General features: G+C 36.9%; 1 protein-coding gene across 2 annotated transcripts in view; it reads right to left on the reverse strand.

Moving 5' to 3' along the window:
• Positions 1-22,190, reverse strand: part of CYP2C113 (cytochrome P450 family 2 subfamily C member 113) — a 72,731-nt gene that overhangs the window by 16,215 nt on the left and 34,326 nt on the right. For both annotated transcript variants that reach the window (XM_070269593.1, NM_001291302.1), the window contains exons 4-5: positions 19,860-20,020; positions 18,528-18,704 (exon numbers count right to left, since the gene is read on the reverse strand). In XM_070269593.1, the coding sequence (XP_070125694.1) occupies positions 18,528-18,704; positions 19,860-20,020 (338 nt within the window). The remainder of the gene's footprint in view (positions 1-18,527; positions 18,705-19,859; positions 20,021-22,190) is intronic.

A 22,190-nucleotide genomic window follows, 5' to 3' on the forward strand; every position in this document is an offset into this window, starting at 1 on the left:
AATTTAGTCTAGGAAATAACTGGAGGAATGAAAAGGAATACACAAATTGAGGAGGCACTACAAACCTGAAGACAGAGAGTTGGGGCCTTCGCTGCCCACAAGGGAAAAAGGAGAGAGAGAGAAGGGGTAATGCAAATGCCAGACTAATTGAATAGCGTTCTTATAAATTGCAAGCTGAGAGAGAGATAGCAAGGGACAATAACAAGTAATGCTTGTTTAGAACTGAGGAAATGATATGACACGTCAGTAAGTGGGCAGTTTGAAATACTGAATAGAAGAGATAATTAACATACAAAAAAGAATGTTTTCTGCAAACATGTCCCTAGCCAGCATTAATTTTATGATGCACTTACAATCTCCAGGGGTCCAGTGGCATGTCTATTATTATGTAATAAACACAATTAAGACAGACTAAACCCTCTGAATCTGTGTACATGTTAGCTAAAGAGTCATCTCCCTTGGTAACATTGGCTTCACACAATGTTTTAAGCCTGTCAATTCAAAATTACTCTAAAGTCAGTAAGAAGAGCAGTGCACTCATAAAACAATATTAGTATTTCCATTTCTTGAAGTGGATTTGGAGATACAGTGATTATGTGCACATAGCCTATCATTTTCAAGCTATACAAAACAGTGGTGAAAGAAATTAAAGAAAACCTAAATAGAAAAACTTTCCTTGTCATAGATAAAAACACTTAATATTGTTATAATGGCATTACTGGAGTAACATCACAAAGATGGCAGACAGGACATTCCGGGGAATCAGTCCCTCCACTGAAACAACTATTTGCCATGCATAAACTGTCTTAGCAACTATGTTGATACTCTGGAGACTAGTTAACCACTTGCAGCATCCAGTGGACTATCTAAATAAAAGAGTCTGGTAAATTTGACATCTCACATAGTGGCTAACATTCCTCATAACCCAGTTCCAGGTCAGAAAGTTCATGCTCCTAGTGCAGCCTACAGGTTCCAGAGTGGGCAATAGGACCATGTTCTTCAATAATCAGGGTTGCATGTTTTGATCACTGAGAGGCTGGCACAGAGAATAGCCATTGTTTCAATCTCCTCAGTTTCAAGTAACTTCCCCAACAGCTTTAACTGAGGAGATAAACAGAATGACATCATTTTTCTTTTCTTTTCTTTTCAGGTTCAAGTGTTTAAGAGAATCTCTATAAGGTCACTACCTGACTATGGAGATAACTGAATAGAGGGTCAAGTGATCACACAAGAGGAGAAAAATAGTCTCGGCAAAAATAATTTGGAAAAGTTACTAAACAAATGGAAGAGCGAAGTCTTCATCAAGTGACAACAGCAATTAATGGGAGAGGGAAAAATCTTATTTCCAGTGTTACCACGTTACAATATATTAAATGCTCTGTTCTCAATAACAACAAAAAGATTACAAAGCATACAAAGAAATGGGTAAGTATACCCCTTTGACAGCTAAAAAAAAAGTTGACACAAATGATTCCTGACAAAGCCTAGACACCAGACTTACTAGGTAAAAACGTTAAGGTAAATGTCTTAAATAAGCTCAAAGAGCTGAAGGAAACCATGAACAAAGAACTAAAGAAAATCAGAAAAGTGTATGAATGGTATGAACAACTAGGGAATTTCAATAATAAGAGAAATATTACAAAATGGAATCAAATAGAATTTCTGGGGCTCAAAAGTACAATACCTGAATTTTTAAAAAATCACCATAAGGTTTCGACTACAGACTTCAGTTGGTCTGAGAAAGAAACAGAAAATCTGAAGACAGGACAACAGAAGTTATCCAGTCTGAATGTCAGAAAGAGAAAGGAATGAAGAAAAATGAACAGAGCCTAAGGGACCTAGGGAACTCAATCAAGTGTATCAACATATATTGTAAAGTCAAGTCCCAGAGAATAGAGAGAAAAGGAACAGAAAATAATATTTGAAGAAAGAATGGCTGAAAACTTCAGAAATTTGATGAAAGACATGAATCTACATATGAAAGAAGCTGAGCAAAATCCAAGAAGGATAAACATAAAAAGACCCACACCAAAGCATTTTTTAACCAAACTTTAAAAGCCAAAGACAAAGAGAGAATGTTTAAAGCATCAAGAGAGAAGTAACTGATTATGTACAAAGGATCTTCAATAAGAGTAACAGGTGATTTTTCTTCAGAAACGATGGATGTCAGAAATTGGTGGAAAGATATATTTAAGTTCCTGGAAGGAAAAATGCCAAACAACAATTCTATCTCTGGCACAACTATCTCTCTATAATGAAGGAGAAATTAAGACATTCCCAAAGTAAACAAGCTAAAGGGTTCCTCATTAATAGATCTGCCATATAAGAAATGCTAAAGAAAGTCAGCTTTCAGGTTGAAACCAAAAGGCTCTAGATGATAATTCAAAGCCATATTAACAAAAATTCTTGTTAAGGATAACTATGTAGGTAAATATAAAAGGTAATATTATTGTATTCTATTATGAAACCCTCTCTTTATTTTCTATATTACCTAAAAGAAAAATGCATGAAACAATTACTATAAATATATGTTACTAGTCATGCAAAATATAAGGAAGTAATTTGTGGCATAACAAAAAAGGAGGATGAATTTGGATGGGAACAGAGTTAATGTACGCAATTTGAAGCTGCTTTGGAATTAATTCAATCCAGATTGTTATAAATTTAGGGTGTTAATATAAATCCTCTTGTAAATAGTAAGAAATTAAATTTAAAAATACAGAGAAAAAGAATTGAAGAGGGAATAAAAAGAGTACACTAGAAAAAATTGATTAAACAAAAAATAAAATTATTTTGGAGGAATTGAGAAACAAAAACAATAAAGGGCATTAGTTCAAAAAATAACAGCAGAAGTAAATCCTTCAGTATGACTAATCATTGTAACTGTCAGTTGATTGAAACTCACCATTTAAAAGATAGATATTGAAAGAATAAATTTTTTTAAATTGTATATGTATGTATGTATATATATATATATACACACATATATAATGGAATATATATATATATATATAATGGAATAGATATATATAATAGACTATTACTTAGCCATAAAAAAGAACGAAATTCTGCCATTTGCAACAACCAGAATGGATCTTCAGAGAATTATGTGAAGTGAAATAAATCAGATAGAGAAAGACAAATACTACAAGATCTCACTTATATGTGAACATAAAAAAAAACCCAGAAAACAAAACACTGAACTCATAAATACAGAGAACACATTGGTGGTTGCTAGAGGTGAGGAGTAGGAGGTAGCAAAATGGGTGAAAGTGGTCAAAGGTACACACAGTTATAAAATAAATCCTGGAGATGTAATGTACAGCATGGTGTCTACAGTTAATAACACTGTATTGTATATTTGAAAGTTCTAAGGGAGTAAATCTTAAAAGTTCTCACCACACGAAAAAAAATTGTAACTATGTGCACTTATGGGTGTTAACTAGACATACTGTGGTGATCATCTCACAATATTGAAGCATTAGCTGTACACCTGAAACTAAGATAATGTTATATATCAGTTACATCTCAATTTTTAAAACTGCATGTTGTCTATAAGAGACTCACTGTAGAACCAAAGACACAATATATTGAACAAGAAAGAGGGAAATAGATTTTGCAAGCAATGAGCAGCCAAAGAGAACTGTAACGGCTATATTACTATCAGAAAAAATAGATTTTTATCAAAAGTCGCTTTTAAAAAACAACCAACAAGAATATTTTCGGGGCCAGCCCCATGGGTGAGTGGTTAAGTTCGCACGTGCCACTTCGGCGGCCCAGGGTTTTGCCAGTTCAGATCCTGGGCACTGACATGGCACTGCTCATCAGGACATGTTGAGGTGGCATCCTATATGCCACAACTAGAAGGACACACAACTAAAAATATACAACTATGTACTGGGGGGATTTGGGGAGAAAACGCAATAAAAAAAAAGAAGATCGGCAACAGTTGTTAGCTCAGGTGCCAATCTTTTAAAAAAAAAAAAGAATATTTTATATTGGGGGGCCAGCCCCATGGCCAAGTGGTTAAGTTTGTGTGCTCCACTTCTGGGACCCAGGGTTTCACCAGCTGGGATCCTGGGTGCAGACCTAGCACCACTATCCAAGACATGCTGAGGTGGAATCCCACATAGCAGAGCCGGAAGGACCTACAACTAGAATATACAACTATGTACTGGGGGGCTTTGGGGAGACAAAGAAAAAAACAATTGGCAACAGATGTTAGCTCAGGTGCCAATCTAAAGAAAAGAAGAAAAACATTTTATATTGGATTAAAAAAAGTGAGTTCATCAAGAAGCTATAACACTATACAAATACACACCAAGCAACAGACCCCCCAAAATATATGAAGCAAACATCGAAAAAGTTGAAGGGATAGACAGAATGTTCTACAATAATAGTGGGAGACTTCAATACCCAACTTTTAATGATGGGTAGTTCATCTAGACAAAAGATTAAGGAGCAAATATAAGACTTGAACAACACTAGAATTAACTATACTGACAGATATATAAAGAATATTCTACTCAACAACAGCAGAATATACAAGCTTCTCCAGTGCACATACAACTTTCTCCAGGATAGACCACATTTTATGTCATAAACAATTCTGCATAAATTGAAAAAGATGAAAAATGATACAAAGCATATCCTCTGACCACAATGGAATGAGGCTAGAAATCAATAATAGAAAAAAATTAGAAAATTCACAAATACTAAAACATAAAATAAATCTGGCAGTTCCTCACGTGAGGAGTTTCGAAGTTGCAACTCCATCCTAACAACATGTAAAAAGCTGAACAGACTAAAAGATCAACAACTCTTCTAGGATCTATAAGAGAGGTGAGGACAAGGGAAAACCACTGCCTCCAAAATGGAAAGGTTGACAGGGGAGTACAGGGAGTCATGACTTAGAAGAGAAGAACCTCATGAGTGGAAACCACCATGAAAACCAGTGCCAGGGTAGGAAGACCTGAATTGTAATTGAGAAATTACTGAAAGCTCAGGGTTCAAACTTCTGAGAGAAAATCTACAAGGCGACCCAGTCATAGAGGGGCCCCCACTATTTTGTGAGACTTACCTCCAAGAGCTCAAGCAGATTCTCACAGCAAATATTTGAGAAAAATCCCCTCATGCTTCCAGCAAGGAGAGGAAAAAAGAAACCATTTTGAAATACACCAGAGCATTCTATTCTTAATAAGCCATAGTTAACTAGAGCCTAACCTACTGGGTATCATCAGAACCAAACTGCACTAGGGGAAGAGAAATGCTCAATCCAGTCAGCTCCAGCATTCCACATGGGAGAAGGGAAACACCCAACCCCAGCCCAGTCTAGCTATCCTCTCCCACCTAAGGAAAAAAAACACACTGGGAAACACTTGTGAAGTTCACAGTCCGGGGGTATAGGCTCACTAAAATCTGAGATCAAATCACAGGACTATAAAATGCTTTCCCTCCCTCCACATCTCTGCACCATATTACTAAATGCCTATTTACAACAGTTCCTTTTACCCGTAACACCATGTTCAGCTAACAAGAAAAAGTTCCAGCATACCAAAAGCCAAAGACAATTTGACAGAACAAGCATCAAAACCAGACATAGCAAGGATGTTGGAATTAACAGATGAGGATCTTATTTTTTCTGCCAAATCTTTTTTTTATTTTTTTTAATTGCAGTAACATTGGGTTATAACATTATATAGCTTTCGGATGTACATCATAATATATTCCAAATTCTGTGTAGATCACATCGTGTTCACCACCCAAAAACTAATTATAGTCCATCCCCTCACACGTGAGCCTAATCACCCCTTTTGCCCTCCCCCTACCATGGTACCCACCAATCCATTCTCCATTGCTATGTGTTTGATTGTCGTTGTTTCTATCTTCTACTTATAAGTGAGATCATATGGTATTTGACTTTCTTCCTCTGACTTATTTCACTCAGCATAAGACCCTCAAGGTCCATCCATGTTGTCACAAATGGCCAGATTTCATCATTTCTTGTGGCTGAGTGGTATTCCATAGTATATAAATACCCAATCTTCTTTATCCATTCATCAGATGAGGATTTTAAACAACTATGATTAATATGCTGGGGGGGGGTTGATGGATAAGATAGAAAGCATGCAAGAATCAGACGGGCAATGTAAGCAGAGAGATGGAAATTCTAAGAAAAAAACAAAAAGAAGTGCTAGAGATCAAAAATGCTGTAACAGAAAGGAAAGGTGCCTTTAAAGGGCTTATTAGCACACCAGACACAGATGAGGAAAGAATTCCTGAGCTTGGGGATATCTCAGTAGGAACCTCCAAAACTGAAAATAAAAGAGAACAAAGACTTAAAAAAGAATAAAGCATATCCAAGGACTATGGGACAATTACAAAATGTTTAACATTTATATTATATGTAACATACATGTAATGGGGAAAAAGAAGGAGAAGAAAGAGAAAAGGCAAAAGAAGAAATATTTGAAAGAATAAGGACTGAGAATTTCCCCAAAATTAATATTAGACACCAAACCATAGATCCAGGAAGCTCAAAGAACAGTAAACAAGATAAATGCCAAAAAATTTTAAAACTGCACTTAGGTGTGTATTTTCCAACTACGAAAACTAAAAGATAAGTAAAAATTTTTGAAAGAAGCCAGAGGAGAAACTGTAGAGGAACTTAGGTATGGAGGAGCAAAGATAAGAATTACATCTGACTTCTCCTCACAAACCATTCAAGCACTAAGACAGTGGAGTGAAATACTTAAAGTGTTGTCAGAGAAAAAAACACCAATCTATATTCTGAACCCTGCAAAATTATCCTTCAAAAGTGGAGGAGAAATGAAGACTTTCTGAGACAAACAAAATTAAGGGAATTTGTTGGCAGTACAATGTCTTTGCAAGATATTAAAAGTTCTTTACAGAGAAGGGAAATCACATAGGTCAAAAGCTCACATCTACATAAAGAGCTACAAAGAAGGAATAAGTGAAGGTAAAAGAAAGTTTCATTTTCCTTATCCTTTTCTTTTTGGATGTATCAAAATTTATTCAATCAATCTCTTATATTGTGCATTTATTTCTAATATTTAATGGATATAAGCAATGTTGCAAAGAACTTTTTAACCCATGTCTGTGCACTTTTCCAATTTTTTTCCAGCTCCAGAATTTTTATTTTATTGAGGCCATAATAATTTGTAACATTGTGAAATTTCAGTTATACATTATTATATGTCAGTCACCATATATATGTGCCCCTTTACCCCTTATTCCCCCTCCCCAACCCCCTTTCCCTCTGGGAACCACTAATCTGTTCTCTTTGCTCAGGTGTTTATCTTCCACGTAAGAGTGAAATCATACAGTGTTTGTCTGGCTTATTTCGCTTAACATAATACCCTCATGGTCCACCCATTTTGTTGTAAATGGAACAATTTTTTATTTTATGTGGCTGTGCAGTATGTCATTTTATATATACACTGAATCTTCTTTATCTATTCATCAGTCTAAAGGCACTCAGGTTGCTTCCACATCTTGGCTATTGTGAATAATGCTACAGTGAACCTAGGGGTACAGTGAACCTAGTCTCTTTGAATTGTTGATGTCAAGTTCTTTGGATAAATACCCAGTAGTGGAATAGCTGGGTCATACGGTATTTCTATTTTTAATTTTTTGAGAAATTTCCATACTGTTTTCCATAGTGGCTAAACCAGTTTGCATTCCCACCAGCAGTGTATCAGGGTTCCCTTTTCTCCACATCATCTCCAACATTTGTTACTTTTTGAAATAACATTTGCTATTTTTGTTAAGATCTCCTACTATTATTGTGTTGCTGTTAATATCTCCTTTTAGGTCTGTTAATAGTTGTTTATGTACTTTGGTGCTCCTGTGTTAGGTGCATACATATTTATAAGTGTTATGTCCTCTTGGTGAAGTCCCTTTTATTATTATATACTGCCCCTCTTTGTCTCTCATTGTCTTTTTTATCTTGAAGTATACTTTGTCTGATATAAGTATAGCAACACCTGATTTCTTCTGTTTGCCATTAGCTTGGAGTATTGTCTTCCACCCATTCCCTCTGAGCTTGTGTTTGTCTTTAGAGTTAAGATGTGTTTCCGGGAGGCAGCATGTTGTTGGGTCTTGTTTTATAATCCATGCAGCCACTCTGTGTCTTTTGATTGAAGAATTCAAACCATTTACATTTAGAATGATTATTGATATATGAGAGATTAATGCTGCCATTTTATCACTTGTTTTATGGTTGTTCTCTATTTCCCTTGTTTCTTATCCCATGTATTTCAGACTGCCAATTAAGTTTGGTAATTCTCTATGATGGTGTTCTCAGTTTTCTCTTTATTTATCCATTTGTTTCTCTGTTTTTATTTTTTGTTTAGAGGTTACTGTGAGGTTTGTATAAAGGGTCTTGTAGATGGGATAGTTCATTTTCTGATAGCCTCTTATTTCCTTAGTCTAAGTAGGTTCCATCCCTTTCCTCTTCCCTGTCTAAGTTATTGTTGTTGCAACTTATTTCCTTTTGTGTTGTGAGTTTGTGGTTAAAATGAAGTGATTGTAGTTATTCTTGATGTTTGCCTTCCCTTTATATTTAATGTTATAATTAAGCATCTGCTAACCTGTTCTGATAGGGAGCTGTAATTTTCTGATTGTGTCTGCCTATTTATCTCTTTGCTCAAGGCTTTGTAAACCCTTTCTGTTATTATCAAGTATGAGGGGGCTTCTTGATCATTTCTGGTATGTGAAGTCTTGTGGTGATGAACTCCCTCAGGTTTTGTTTATCTGGGAAAGTTTTTATTTCTCCATCATACCTAAAGGAGATTTTTGCTGCATAGGGTATTCTTGGCTGAAGGTTTTTATCTTTCAGAATTTTCAATATGTCCTTTCCAGTCTCTCCTAGCCTAGAAGGTTTCTGCTGAGAACTCTGCTGAAAGCCTGATAGGGATTCCTTTGTAGGTTCTTTTCTTCTGCCTTGCTGCCCTTAATATTATTTCTTTGTCATTGTCTTTTGCCAGTTTTACTAATAAATGCCTTGGAGAAGGTCTTTTTACATTGATGTAAATTAGGAGTTCTATGAGCTTCTTTTACTTGTAATTGCAGCTCCTTCCCCAGGTTTGGGGAGTTCTCAGCTACTGTTTCTTTCAACAAGCTGTCTGCTCCTTTCTCCCTCTCTTCTCTTTCTGGAATACCCATAATCCTTATGTTGCATTTCCTAATTGAGTCAGATATTTCTCTGAGAATTTCTTCATTTCTTTTTAGTCTTAGTTCTCTCTCCTCCATCTGAAGCATTTCTATATTTCTGTCCTCTAAATTGCTAATTCTGTCATCCATAATATCAGCTCTGTTATTTAAGGACTCCAGATTTTTCTTGATCTCATTCATTGTGTTTTTCATCTCCAACGTTTCCAATTGATTTTTCTTTATAGTTTCGATCTCTTTTGTAAAGAATTCCCTCTCTTCATTAATTTTATTCCTGATTTCGTTGAACTGTCTTTCTGAGTTTTCTTGTAACTCATTGAGTTTTTTTATGATAACTATTTTGAATTATCTGTCATTTAGATTGTAGATTTCTGTGCCTTCAGGATTGATTTCTGGGTGTTTGTCTTTTCCTTCTAGTGTGGAGTATTACCATACCTCTTCATACTATTTGATGGGGTGGATTTGTGCCGTCACATAGTTTTGGTATGTGGTTGCAGATTCCACCTCCTGCCCCTGGAGTGGAGGCGGGGAAGGCAGGAGCTGCGTATTCTGAGCCCACTGTGATCCCTGGCAGCAGTGCCTGCTCAAGCCTGGGACACTCCTTGGGACCAAAGCAGCACCATGGGCTCCCCCACCAGATGGGAAAGTGATCATGTGGGGGCTCAGAGCTGCTACTGCCTGCTGTCACAGTCCTGGTGAGAGGCACTCCCATTGCCATATAATTCAGCAATTCTACTTCTGGATGTATACCCAAAAGAATTAAAAGCAGGATATCAATGAGATATTTTCACACGTATGTTCATATAAGAATTATTCACACTGGCCAAAAGGTGGAAGTAACGCAAATGTCCATCAACAGTTGATTGGATAAGCAAAATGTAATATATAAATGAAATGGAATATTATTCAGCCTTCAAAAGGGAAGAAATTTTGCAAACTGCTACAACATGAATGAGTCATGAGTTATTTCCTAAGTGAAATAAGCTAGTTACAAAAGGACAAATACTGTATGATTCCACTTTCATGAGCTACCTAGAGTACTCTAATTCATAGAGACAGAAAGTAGAATCACGATTTCCCAGAGCTAGGGAGAGGGGAAATAAAAGTTACCTTTTAATGGGTACAGAGTTTCAGTTTGTAATATGAAAAGAATTCTGAAGATAGATCATTATGATGGTTTCGCAACAATACTTAATACCACTAAACTGTATACTTAAAATGGTTAAAACAGTAACTTTTATGTTATGTGTACTTTGCCACAATTTTTTTTAATTTCAAAAGTAGATACCATGACCAAGTGGGATTTATCCCAGAAATGCAAAGAGGATTCAATATAAGAAAATCAATCAGTGTAATACAACACATGTTAGGATGAAAAGAAAACCCATTACCATCTCAATAGATACAGAAAAAGAATTTGGCAAATTTCAACATCATGATAAAAACACTCAGAAAACTACAAATAGAAGAGAACTTCCTTATCCTGATAAAGTGAATTTATGAAAACTCCAAAACTAAATGATACTCAATCGTGAAACACTAAAAGAGTATCCCTTAAAATCAGGGAAAAAACAAGGATGTCCACTTTCACCACTGCTGTTTGAAATAGCACTGGAAGGACAGTGACGTCAGCAACATGGCAGAGTAGGAAGCCCTACCTCTAACTCGTCCACAGAGACACTGATAAAATGATGATTTTTGTTCCAAAACACCTTAAAGAGAAATTCAGAATCCAGCAAAAAAGTAGACACCCTAGAGGAGCACAACCTGAGAGTATTTTCACTTATACCAGTAAGAAGAACAATTTCACCTTACCTGCCCTAGTCCCTCTCCCAAATCAGCTTAGCTCAACAGTGAGAAGGTCACCTCACTCCATGATTTCTCTACAGGGGAAGGAGAAGTGAGACTGGAGTGTGTGCATGGCTGCCTGACCTTCTGGCCACACGAGGCATCCTCCATGGGGGAATTTTTATCCTACCTCATAGCAGGCACTGGATGACCTTCAGAGCCCTGTGCCCAGGGCAGCTGGGAAAAAAGGGAAGAGGAAGAACAGTGCTTTACAGCCAGAAATGCTCTCGGAGATTGAGAAAAGTTACATAACTGAGGTTTTTCCTCCACAAAGGAAGAAAGAAAGTGAAGGGGGGCTTATAACCAACAATTCAGTGCACCTTATGGAGAAATTTTGTCTGACCTCAAACTGAGTACTGAGTGACCCACAGAAAGTGGCCCCTAGGGACAGCTAGGTAAAAAGGAAAGGGAAAGATGAGCCATTACACCCAGCACTGCTCTGAGAGATTGGGAACAGATGCAGAACTGAGGTTTTTCCTCCACCATGGAGGGAAGGTAGTAAAGGGAACCTTATCCTAAGCATTTCAGAGTGCCTACATGGAGCCAGTTTCTATCTTGTCTCCTACCAACTACTGTACAACCTCTAGACTCAGTTCCCTGGGACAGTTAGCAACACAAAAAAAGAAGCCAATATTACCCTGATACCAAAACCAAACAAGGACAACATAAAAACAGAAAATTGCAAACCAGTATCATTGACGAACATCGATGCAATAATCCTCAATGAAATCCTAGCAAATCAAACACAACAATACATTGAAAAGATCATACACCTTGATCAAGTGGAATTTATTCCAGGGATGCAGGGATGGTTCAACATCCACAAATAAATCAATGTGATACACCACGTTAACAAAATGAAGAATAAAAATTACATGATCATCTCAATAGATGCAGAGAAAGCATTTGACAAGATACAACATCCACTTATGATAAAAATTCTGAATAAAATGGGTATACAAGGAAATACCTCAACATAATAAAGACCATATACGACAAACCCACAGTTAATATCATTCCCAATGGAGAAAAACTGAAAACTATCCCTCTAAGAACAGGAACCATAAAAAAGATGCCCAATTTCACCACTCTTATTTAACATGGTATTGGAAGATCTAGCCAGAGCAACTGGGCAAGAAGAAGAAATAAAAGGGATGCAAATTGGAAAGGAAGAAGTGAAACTGTCACCATTTGCAGATGACATGATTTTATATATAGAAAACCCTAAAGAATAAACCCAAAAACTTTAAGAAATAAAAAATGAATATGGTAAATTTGCAGGATATAAAATCAACATACGAAAATCAGTTGCATTTCTATGCACTAACAGAGAAGTACCAGAAGGAGAAATTAAGAATACAATCCCATGGACAAATGAAACAGAAAGAATAAAATACCTAGGAATAAACTTATCCACAGAGGTGAAAGATCTGTACACTGAAAACCATAAAAAATTTTTGAAAGAAATTGAAGAAGACACAAAGAAATGGAAAGATATTCCATGCTCTTGGATTGGAAGAATAAACATAGTTAAAATCTCCGTACGTCCTAAAGCAATCTACGGATTCAATGCAATACTTATCAAAGTTCCAGCAACATTTTTCACAGAAATAGAACAAAGAATTCCAAAATTTATGTGGAACAACAAAAGACTCCAAATAGCCAAAGGAATCCTGAGAAAAAAGAACAAAGCTGGAGGTATCACAATCCCTTATTTCAAAATATACTACAAAGCTATAGCAACCAAAACAGCATAATACTGGCACAAAAACAGACACACAGATCAATGGGACAGAATCGAGAGCCCAGAAATAAACCCACATGTCTATGGGCAGCTAATTTTCAACAAGGCCGTCAAGAACATACAATGGAGAAAGAAAAGTCTCCTCAATAAATAATGTTGGGAAAACTGGACAACCACACGCAAAAGAATGAAGGTAGACCATTATCATACACCATACACAAAAATTAACTCAAAATGGATTAAAGGCTTGAGTGTAAGATCTGAAACAATGAAATTTCTATAACATAGGCAGTATGCTCTTTGACATCGATCTTAGCAGCATATTTTCAAGTACCATGTCTGACTGGGAAAGGGAAACAATAGAAAGAATAAACAAATGGGATTACATCAAACTAGAGAACTTCTGCACAGCAAAGGAAGCCATCAAGAACATGTGGAGAAAAGGGAACTCTCATACACTGCTGGTGGGAGCACAAATTGGTGCAGCCACTGTGGAAAACAGTATGGAGATTCCTCACAAAATTAAGAATAGAAATACTGTATGATCCAGCTATTCCACTGCTGGGTATTTATCCAAAGAACATGATAACACAAATGCATAAAGATACATGCACCCCTATGTTCACTGCAGCATTATTCACAATAACCAAGAGTTAGAAGCAACCTAGGTGCCCAAGAAGGGATGAATGGATAAGGAAGATGTGGTATATATACACGTGGAATACTACTCAGCCATAAAAAGTGATGAAATCTGGCCATTTGTGACAACACGGATGTACCTTGAGGGTATTGTGCTAACAAAGTAAGTCAGAGGGAGAAAGTCAAATACTGTATGCTCTCACTCATAAACAGAAGAAAAAAACAACAACAAACAGTGACACATAAACAGAGATTGGAGTGCTGATTACCACAGGGGATGGGGTAGGGAGGAGGGCAAAGTGGTGATGGATTGTAACTATTCTTTGGGTGGTGAACATGATGTAATCTACACAGAAATTGAAATATAATGATGTACACCTGAAATTTATATAATAAACCAATGTTACCATAATAAAAAAAAGGGGGAGGCAGATGTCCTCTTACAGGCAGCATTGCTTGTGTAATTGGAAAAAAGCACAGAACTGAGTCTATTCTTCTACGAGTGAGGAGGAGTTGAAGAGGTCTTTTCCCCAACCGTCATTGTAGTTTCTCCAAGGGGTCAGTCTCTATCTTGCCTGATATCAAGTACTCCTCACTGGTGAAATTCTCTCACAGTCAAAACCATTCCATAAAGAATGGGAAAGACAGCTGCTTCATCCAATGCAAAGACAATACAGCAAACTTACACGAAACATGAAGAATCAAGTAAACACAACACAATCAAAGGAAGAAAACAAACCTCCCATTACCAACCTGAAAAAAAAAGGATATCCATGAATTGCCTGGCAAAGATAAAAAGTTACCAACTTCGTGGAGCTCAGTGAGTAACAGGAGAACACAGACAACTAAATAAAATCAGGAAAATAATACATGAACAAGAGAGAAGTTCAACAAAGTGATAGAAACCATTTAAAAAACAGACAGAAATACTAGAACTGAAGAATTCTGAAGTGAAAAATTCACTGGAGGGATTCAGAAGCATATGTGATCAAGCAGAAGAAAAAAACCCGTGAACTTGAATACAGGTGATTTGAAATTATCCGGTCAGAGAAGAAAAAAAAAAAAAAAAAAGAATGTAAAGGAGTGAAGAAAGCCTAACTTAAGATTAACCATTGAGCAAACCATTGAGGAAAAAGCTAGAACACCTATTTAAAGAAATAGTAGCTGAAAACTTTGCAAATCTGTAGAGGGAAATCAACATCCAAATTCATGAAGCACAAAGGAATCCAAATCAATTGAATTCAAAGAGCTAAACACTGAGATACATTATAATCAACTTGTCAAAATTCAAAAACAAAGAGAGAATATTGTAAGCAGCAAGAAAATAGTGACATGTCACATACAATGGAGTCCTCATGACACTGTTGGCAGATTTATCAGCAGAAACTCTGCAGGCCAGGAAAGAGTGGGGTGATATATTCAAAGTGCTAAAAGAGAAAAACTTCCAAACAAGAACACTATACTTGGCCAAACTGTCCTTCATAAATGAAAGAGAGAGAAAGACTCTCCCAGACTAACAAGTTGAGAGAGTTCATCACCATTAGACCTGCCTTACAAGAAAATGCTAAAAGAAGTTCTTCAAACTGAAAAGCAAAGATGCTAAATAGCAGCATAAAAACATAAGAAAGTATAAAACAAATTGGTAAAGGTAACTATAGAGTCAAATGCAGAATGCTCTAATACTGTAATGGTGGTGAGTGAATCACTTGCAACTGTGGCGTAAAAGTTAAAAGACAACAGTAATTAAAATAACCATAACTATAATTGTGTGTTAGCAGATACACAGTATAGAAAGACATAGATTAGGCTGGCCCTGTGGCCGAGTGGTTGACTTCATGCACTCTGCTTCAGCGGCCCAGAGTTTTGCTGGTTCAGATCCTGGGTGCAAACATGGTACTTCTTGTCAGGCCATGCTGAGGTGGCATCCCACATAGCACAACCAGAGGCACTCACAACTAGAGTATACAACAATGTACCGGGCGGAGGGGGGCGGGAGGGGGGCGGGAGGGGGCGGGGGGGCCTTTGGGGAGAAGAAGACGGAAAAAAAAAAGATTGGCAAACAGATGTTAGCTCAGGTGCCAATCTTTAAAAAAAGCTATAAATTGTGACATCAGTAACACAAAGTATGGAGAGAAGGAAGAAGTAAAAATGTAGCATTTTTGTGTGCAGTTGAATTTAGGTTATAAGCTTAAAATAAACTGTTACTATAAGGTTTTTTATGCAAGCCTCAGTACACACAAATAATAAACCTGTGGTAGACACACAATATATAAAAGAACAAAAACATATCACTAAAGAAAAATAATCAAATCACAACAGAAGACAGCAAGAGAGGAAGCAAGGAAAAAAAGGAACAAAAAACACAAGACAATAATTTTTTAAACAGCAACAATAAGCCTTCACCTGTCATTAATTATGTTAAATGTAAATGGATTAAAATCCCCAATCAAAATGCATAGAATGACTGAATGGATAGCAAGATATAACCCTATGTTGCCTATAAGAGACTACTTTAACTAAAGCTGAAAAAGGACACATATAGACAGTAAGTGAAGAGGTGAAAAAAGATATTCCATGCAAATGGTAACCGAAACAGAGCAGGAGAGGCTATTCTTATATCATACAATATAGACTTTAAATAAAAAACTGTCTAAAGAGACAGAGAAGGTCATTATATAATGGTAAAGGGATCAGTTCATTGAGAGGGTATAACAATTGTAAATATACATGTGTCCAACATCAGAGCACTTAAATATATTAAGTAAATATCTACAGATATTAAGGGATAAATAGACAGCAATACCATAACAGTAGGCAAATTCAGTACCCTAGGTTCAACAAAGGATAGATCATCTTGACAGAAAATGACTAACATTCCACCAATAGTAGCAGAATACACATTCTTCTTAAGTTCAAACAGAATATTCTCCAAAATAAATCATATGCTAAGCCATAAAAGAAGTTTTAACAAATTTAATAAGATTGCAGTCTTTCAAGTATCTTTTCCAACCATATTGGTGTGAAACTAGAAATCAATAACAAGAGGAAAATGAGAAAATTCACAAATATGTGGAAATTAAACACACTCCTGAACAACCAATGGGTCAAAGAATAAATCAAAGGAGAAATCAAAATGTATCTCGAGAATAATGCCAATAGAAACACAACACCTCAAAATTACTAGAATGCAGCAGGAGCAGTTTTAAGAGGGAAATTTATATCAATAAATGCCTACTGTAAGAAAAAAGATGGGTGATGTCATCAAGGTGGCAACATAGGTTTTCCCTAACTACAGTCCCCCTCACAAGGTCAACTAGCAGCTATCTATAGAGAAGACACCATAGTGAAAATCCCAGAGCCCAGGGGTGAGGCTGATGCACCCCCCTGGACCACAGAAACTGAGAAGAACTGCCTTAGAAAGTAAGAGGAGCAGTTTCACTTTGACCCTCCCCAAGGCCAGCACAGTGCCACATCAATAGGATCCTCCAATGGAAAAAAAGGTGACAACCAAGTCCCCCAGCATTGTGAGACATTTCCCAGGAGGCCTACTTGGGTCTCAACTCATAGGGATCTCTGGGGGAATCTGAAGGGCTTGCACACTGGGCATAAGAGAGAGACCAGAAAGGGGCTGCGCTTACAGTAATCAGTGTTCAGATCTTGGCAGACTACATTCCTGCCTGAAGCAGTGCCCAAACAGAGATCCCAGCCAGGCAGTGTGCCCATCTGTAGAGACAAGCTGGTGGGACAGTTCAGCCAGAGATCTTGGTTAGCAGTTCTGCCTAATTTGGCTGTCAGCCAATGAGATACATCAGCCATGGAGCCCATTCTTCACCCCAACAGGGCAAGGAAGCCAGTTCACAGTTCTGCCCCACTAGGAAGCTTGGTCACAGGCACCCAGCAGCAGCAGAGGGTAACTTATGGCCTTCTTGGGCAAGGAAGTAAATTTGCAGTCCCACCCAACTGCAGAGCATAATGTCCAGTTCCACCCCACTGAGAAGTGTGGACACAGATTCCCAGCTGCCTTAGACCACATGCTACAGCCCATCCAAGCAGGGAAGAAAGTTCACCACTCCACCCAACTGCACAGGATACCCACATGTGCTACACTGCCAGGTATCCTAGCCACAAGCACCCAGCAGCTATGGAGCACATTCTATGGCCCACTCAGGCAGGGAAGCAAATTTGAAGCCTTGCCCAACCGCTAAGCATAGCCTTCAGTCCCATCCAACCAGAAAGCCAGTCTATCAATGAACAGAAGACTTGGAGCACACACTATGGCCTGCCTGGGCAGAGAAGCAAGTCAACAGTCCCACCCAATTGCTGAGCATAGCCTCCAGTATACATGTATGAAAACAACATGTTGTACACTTTAAATATATACAGTGTTTACCGGCAATTATATCTCGATAAAGCTTAGAAAAAAATTCTCTTTTAAAAATAGTACTTGAAGAATTAATCAAAGCAATTAGGGAAGGAAAAGAAATAAAAGCATCCAATTTTGATAGGAAGAAGTAAAACTGTCTATTTGCAGATAACATGATTCTGTATATAGAATCCCATAGAATACACAAAAAAATACCAGAGATAATAAATGAATTCAACAGAATCGCAGGTACAAGACCAATGCAAAAATCAGTTGTGTCCCTCTACATCAGCAATGAAATGCAAATATCAGTGTGTCTCTACACCAGCAATGAACATCTCAAAATGAAATTAAGGAAACAATTTCATTTACAATAGCATCCAAAAGGATAAATATCTAATAATCTATTTAACAAAGGAGGTGAAAGCCTTGTACACTGAAAACTAAAACCCATTGTGAAAAGAAATAAAGAATGCTTAAATAAATAGTAAAACATCCCATATGCAAGTATTGGAGAATCTAGGATTGTTGAGATGGCAATATTCCTAAAGCAATGTAACAATTTAATTTTATATCTTTTATAATGCTTAGAGTAGATTCATTCATAAATGAGTACTTAAAATGCTTGTCAGCATTACTTGCCTGACCCATTGAAACATCCCTGGTAGATACGGAACTATTTAATGAACCACAAAATGCACAAGCAATCAAATAACTGAGCTGCTGTCATTAACATTTTACCTGCTCCATTTTGATCAGGAAACAATCAATAAAGTCCCGAGGGTTGTTAATGTCCAGGGATTCTTGGTGTTCCTTTGTTTTCTCCAAAACATAATTGTTTATATATGCAATATTTTTAAGCAATTTGTTATGACTCCCTGGGAAATAATCTAAGAGAACAGGGAAATGATTGCAGAGCTAGAAGAGAAAATAATTTAGTTTATTAAATAAAAGATATTTATTGAAGACTTATATACCATATGCCAAGCCCTGGTTAGAAACTGTACTATGAATATTAATAAAATATAGTCTCTGTCTTGATAGACTTTTTTTTTTTACAAATACATAATTTTCTATGCTGATAGATGCATTTGAGGGAGAAAATTCTGACCAGAGGATCAAAGATGAGGAATATTTCTTATACTCACACATCATGTTTATAGTATAAAAACATCTTTGTATCAATTCTTCCATTTTTTACATCAATTCTTCCCTACAATCTTGAAATATGAAATGGCATGAAATATTATGATTCACATTTTGTAGATGACAACAGAGTTTAAGGGAGTTTGGGCAACGTGATACAGAGCACAAAGCTAGTCCCTGCCATTTCGAATTCTGTCTAGAAGCCCCAAACTTAGAATCAGTATTTTATAACTGGGAGAGTCCTGAAGATGCCATGAAACATAACTCAACGTTTTATGTATAAAGTAACTGTGCACTGGAGCAGTTAAGTGACTTCTCCAAGATCACACCATTATCTTTTAGCAGAACGCAGAATATGTCAGCTCAGCACAGGAAAAATGTGATGCCTGTTTGTGATTCATGTACCATAAAACCAATCATTTTGTCATCCCCAAAACAACTACCTTGTCAGTTAGGATGCCAACAAGGCATCGGTGGCCCCCAAGCATGCTCCCTCTTTGATGGAGATATTCTCTTCCTTCTTCAATGCAGGTATTTCTGCCAACTAATGTGATGAAGTCGCTAAGAGTTGATGGAATGACAATACTTGTGTGTAATGGAAGCCTTTCAAGAAGGGTCTGAAAGTCCATTTAATGCCATGGGCATGCTTTAGGGAAGTTAGCAAAGTACTTTATAAAAACTGGGCCTTGGAGTTTAGTGGAAAAACCACTGGACAGGGTCAAGGGATTGAATTCCAGTTCCGTATTCTGGGTGTATGTTTTATTGTCTGTCATTAAAGGCTCAGCCATCTTTCTCACATATTCGCTCCATGATACTATACTCTGGAGAGAACTGTGGCCTTCAAACATTCACTTCACCGAAGATATTTGGACTTCTTGGAGAAAAAGAGCATAAGCAATTCCGCGGGAAGAAAAAATCTTGGCCTACCTGCATCCATGGAGAGCTACCGATCCTGACATTTTCATCAAATTTTTTCATTATATTTAGAAAATTCTGATCTGTATAATCAAAACGATTCTGGAAAATGATGGAGCAGATCACATTGCAAGGAGCACAGCCCAGGATAAAAGTGGGATCACAGGGTGAAGCTAGAGAATCAGAAACAATTTTAAAACACCATTAAACTGTACATATGAAACAATTTGTCTTTGAGATAACAGGTAAAGATAATTTTAGATACTCTAAAGCAATATCTTACCTACAAATTCCCTTAACATCAAAATATTCAACATGTATTAAATCAACACATCACCTTTACTTTAATCTGTGTAGACTATTTCAAATAGCTAGTTAAATTATGTTTTCTATTATTCAGTTCACATCCACTGCCTTTATTTGTACTCTTTACACCCAAGGTGCCTGTTAATTTGGAAGGAAAAAAGGAAAAAACATTTAAAGAGGACATTTTTTATATCATTTAGTAATTAAAGTTATTGGTACTGAATAGCATCTGCCTTCAAAGCCTGTAGAAAATTAAGCCCTGATATAGAAAAAGAGAGGTAGTTAGGGACCTTAAAAATGTTTTATGTATACTGAACAGTTGAAAGAATCATGTGTACAATTGGCAGAGGGGACGCTAAAGAGAGAGACCGTGGATGAATTCATGTATTTGAAAGAATAAGTGTAAAAAAACAGGGAACATTCTTGTTGTATAAGAAGAAAAACTAATACAAATGAACAATTATTTCAGATGGGTTTTTTTGTCTAAAATAAAAATAAAATTAGAAAATTTTATATCAACATAAACCCCAGGTAGTCAAACAAGAAAGGTAAACTGATAAAAGGAGTTCTTTTATTTTTTCATTTATATATTTTAAAAAGATCCCTCCTTAGGAAGTAAATGTTCATCACTTCCAACAACCATCAAAAATTAATTTATTGGGACAAAGCTGGCTACGCAGACTTCTGTGATATTATTCTGTACAGCCATCAACAGAATAGTATGTTTTAATAAATTTTAAATTTTGCCCATCATTTAAATCAATTTGGTAAATTTCTAGTAGAGAAATTACATTAGAGGAAAAGTTTTCTTTTTGGGGAGGGAATTTGTAAAATAGAATCGTTGCAAACGAATGATCAATGAAAGATCATTACCTGTAAAAAGATTGAAAATTCACAATTATAGCAATAATTAAGGATGACTTGAATCAAAAGTATTGAGGCAGAGTGACATCAGGAAGACGGTGGAATAGGAAGTCCTAGCCCCTGTTCTCCCATAGAAACACTGATTTAGTAATGAAATATGGACTAAAATTCTTTTATGATATTTTCAGAATCCAGTTAAGATGTTGTAATACCAGAGGTGAGGACAAAGCAGAGAGCAGCCACATTAAAACTGGTAAGAAGAACAATTTCACTTTACCTGCATCAACACCTCCCTCAAGCTGGCACAACTAAATGCTGGCAGAAAATGCCCCAGGTTGTGATCACTCCATCACAGGAAAGAGAAGGATGGAGCACGCATCCATGTACCAGGCTGAGGGACTGGTGTCTGTCTTACCTCACTTAGAGTGCTGACAGGACTGGCAGAGTGTTGATGCCTCAGACCACTGAGAATAAAGGAGAGCAGGGGGTAGTGGCTTGCTGTGGCCAGCATGGCTTGGCGCAATCCACAGATGGTGCACAACTTAAGGCTCTTCATTCAAGGGGAAAGGAAGAGGAGTGGAGCATGCATCTTGCATTCTGTCTTCTGGGAGGGCTACCCAAGGAACTATGTCTGTCTCTCCTGACTCAGGGCACTAAGGAGGAGCCTGCAAACTTTTGATGCTACTGAAACAAAGGAGAGTGGTGTAACTTGCTTCTCTCAAACCAGGGAACTTGCAGTACTGCAGATGCACACAACAAAGAGAATAAGAGAAGAGATTACTGGCTCCTCAGAAAGAAATTTTCAAGCCTCTCTAATTATGAAATTGTACACACAGCCCCAGAGAAGTTGCATCTACTAAAAGAAAAAGGCTTCACAAGCCCCCAGAATCTCTAGCCAGGATAACTGGTGAGGGTTTTTCCATATACAAAGCCAATTCATAAAGACTTGGAGAAGTGGTTATTTTTTAAAATTCATGAATCCCAACACAAAGTTATGAAACACATAAAGAAGCAGGAAACATGTCTCAAACAAAGGTATAAAATCAGTCTCCAGAAACCAATCCCAAAGAAATGGAGTCATATCAGTTATCTGAACAAAGAATTTTTTAAAAATTGATAAAGATGCTTTATGAGAACAAGAAAATGATGCATGAACAAAAGGAGCATATAAAG

This window comes from Equus caballus, chromosome 1 (assembly GCF_041296265.1).
Source record: "Equus caballus isolate H_3958 breed thoroughbred chromosome 1, TB-T2T, whole genome shotgun sequence".
NCBI lineage: Eukaryota > Metazoa > Chordata > Mammalia > Perissodactyla > Equidae > Equus > Equus caballus.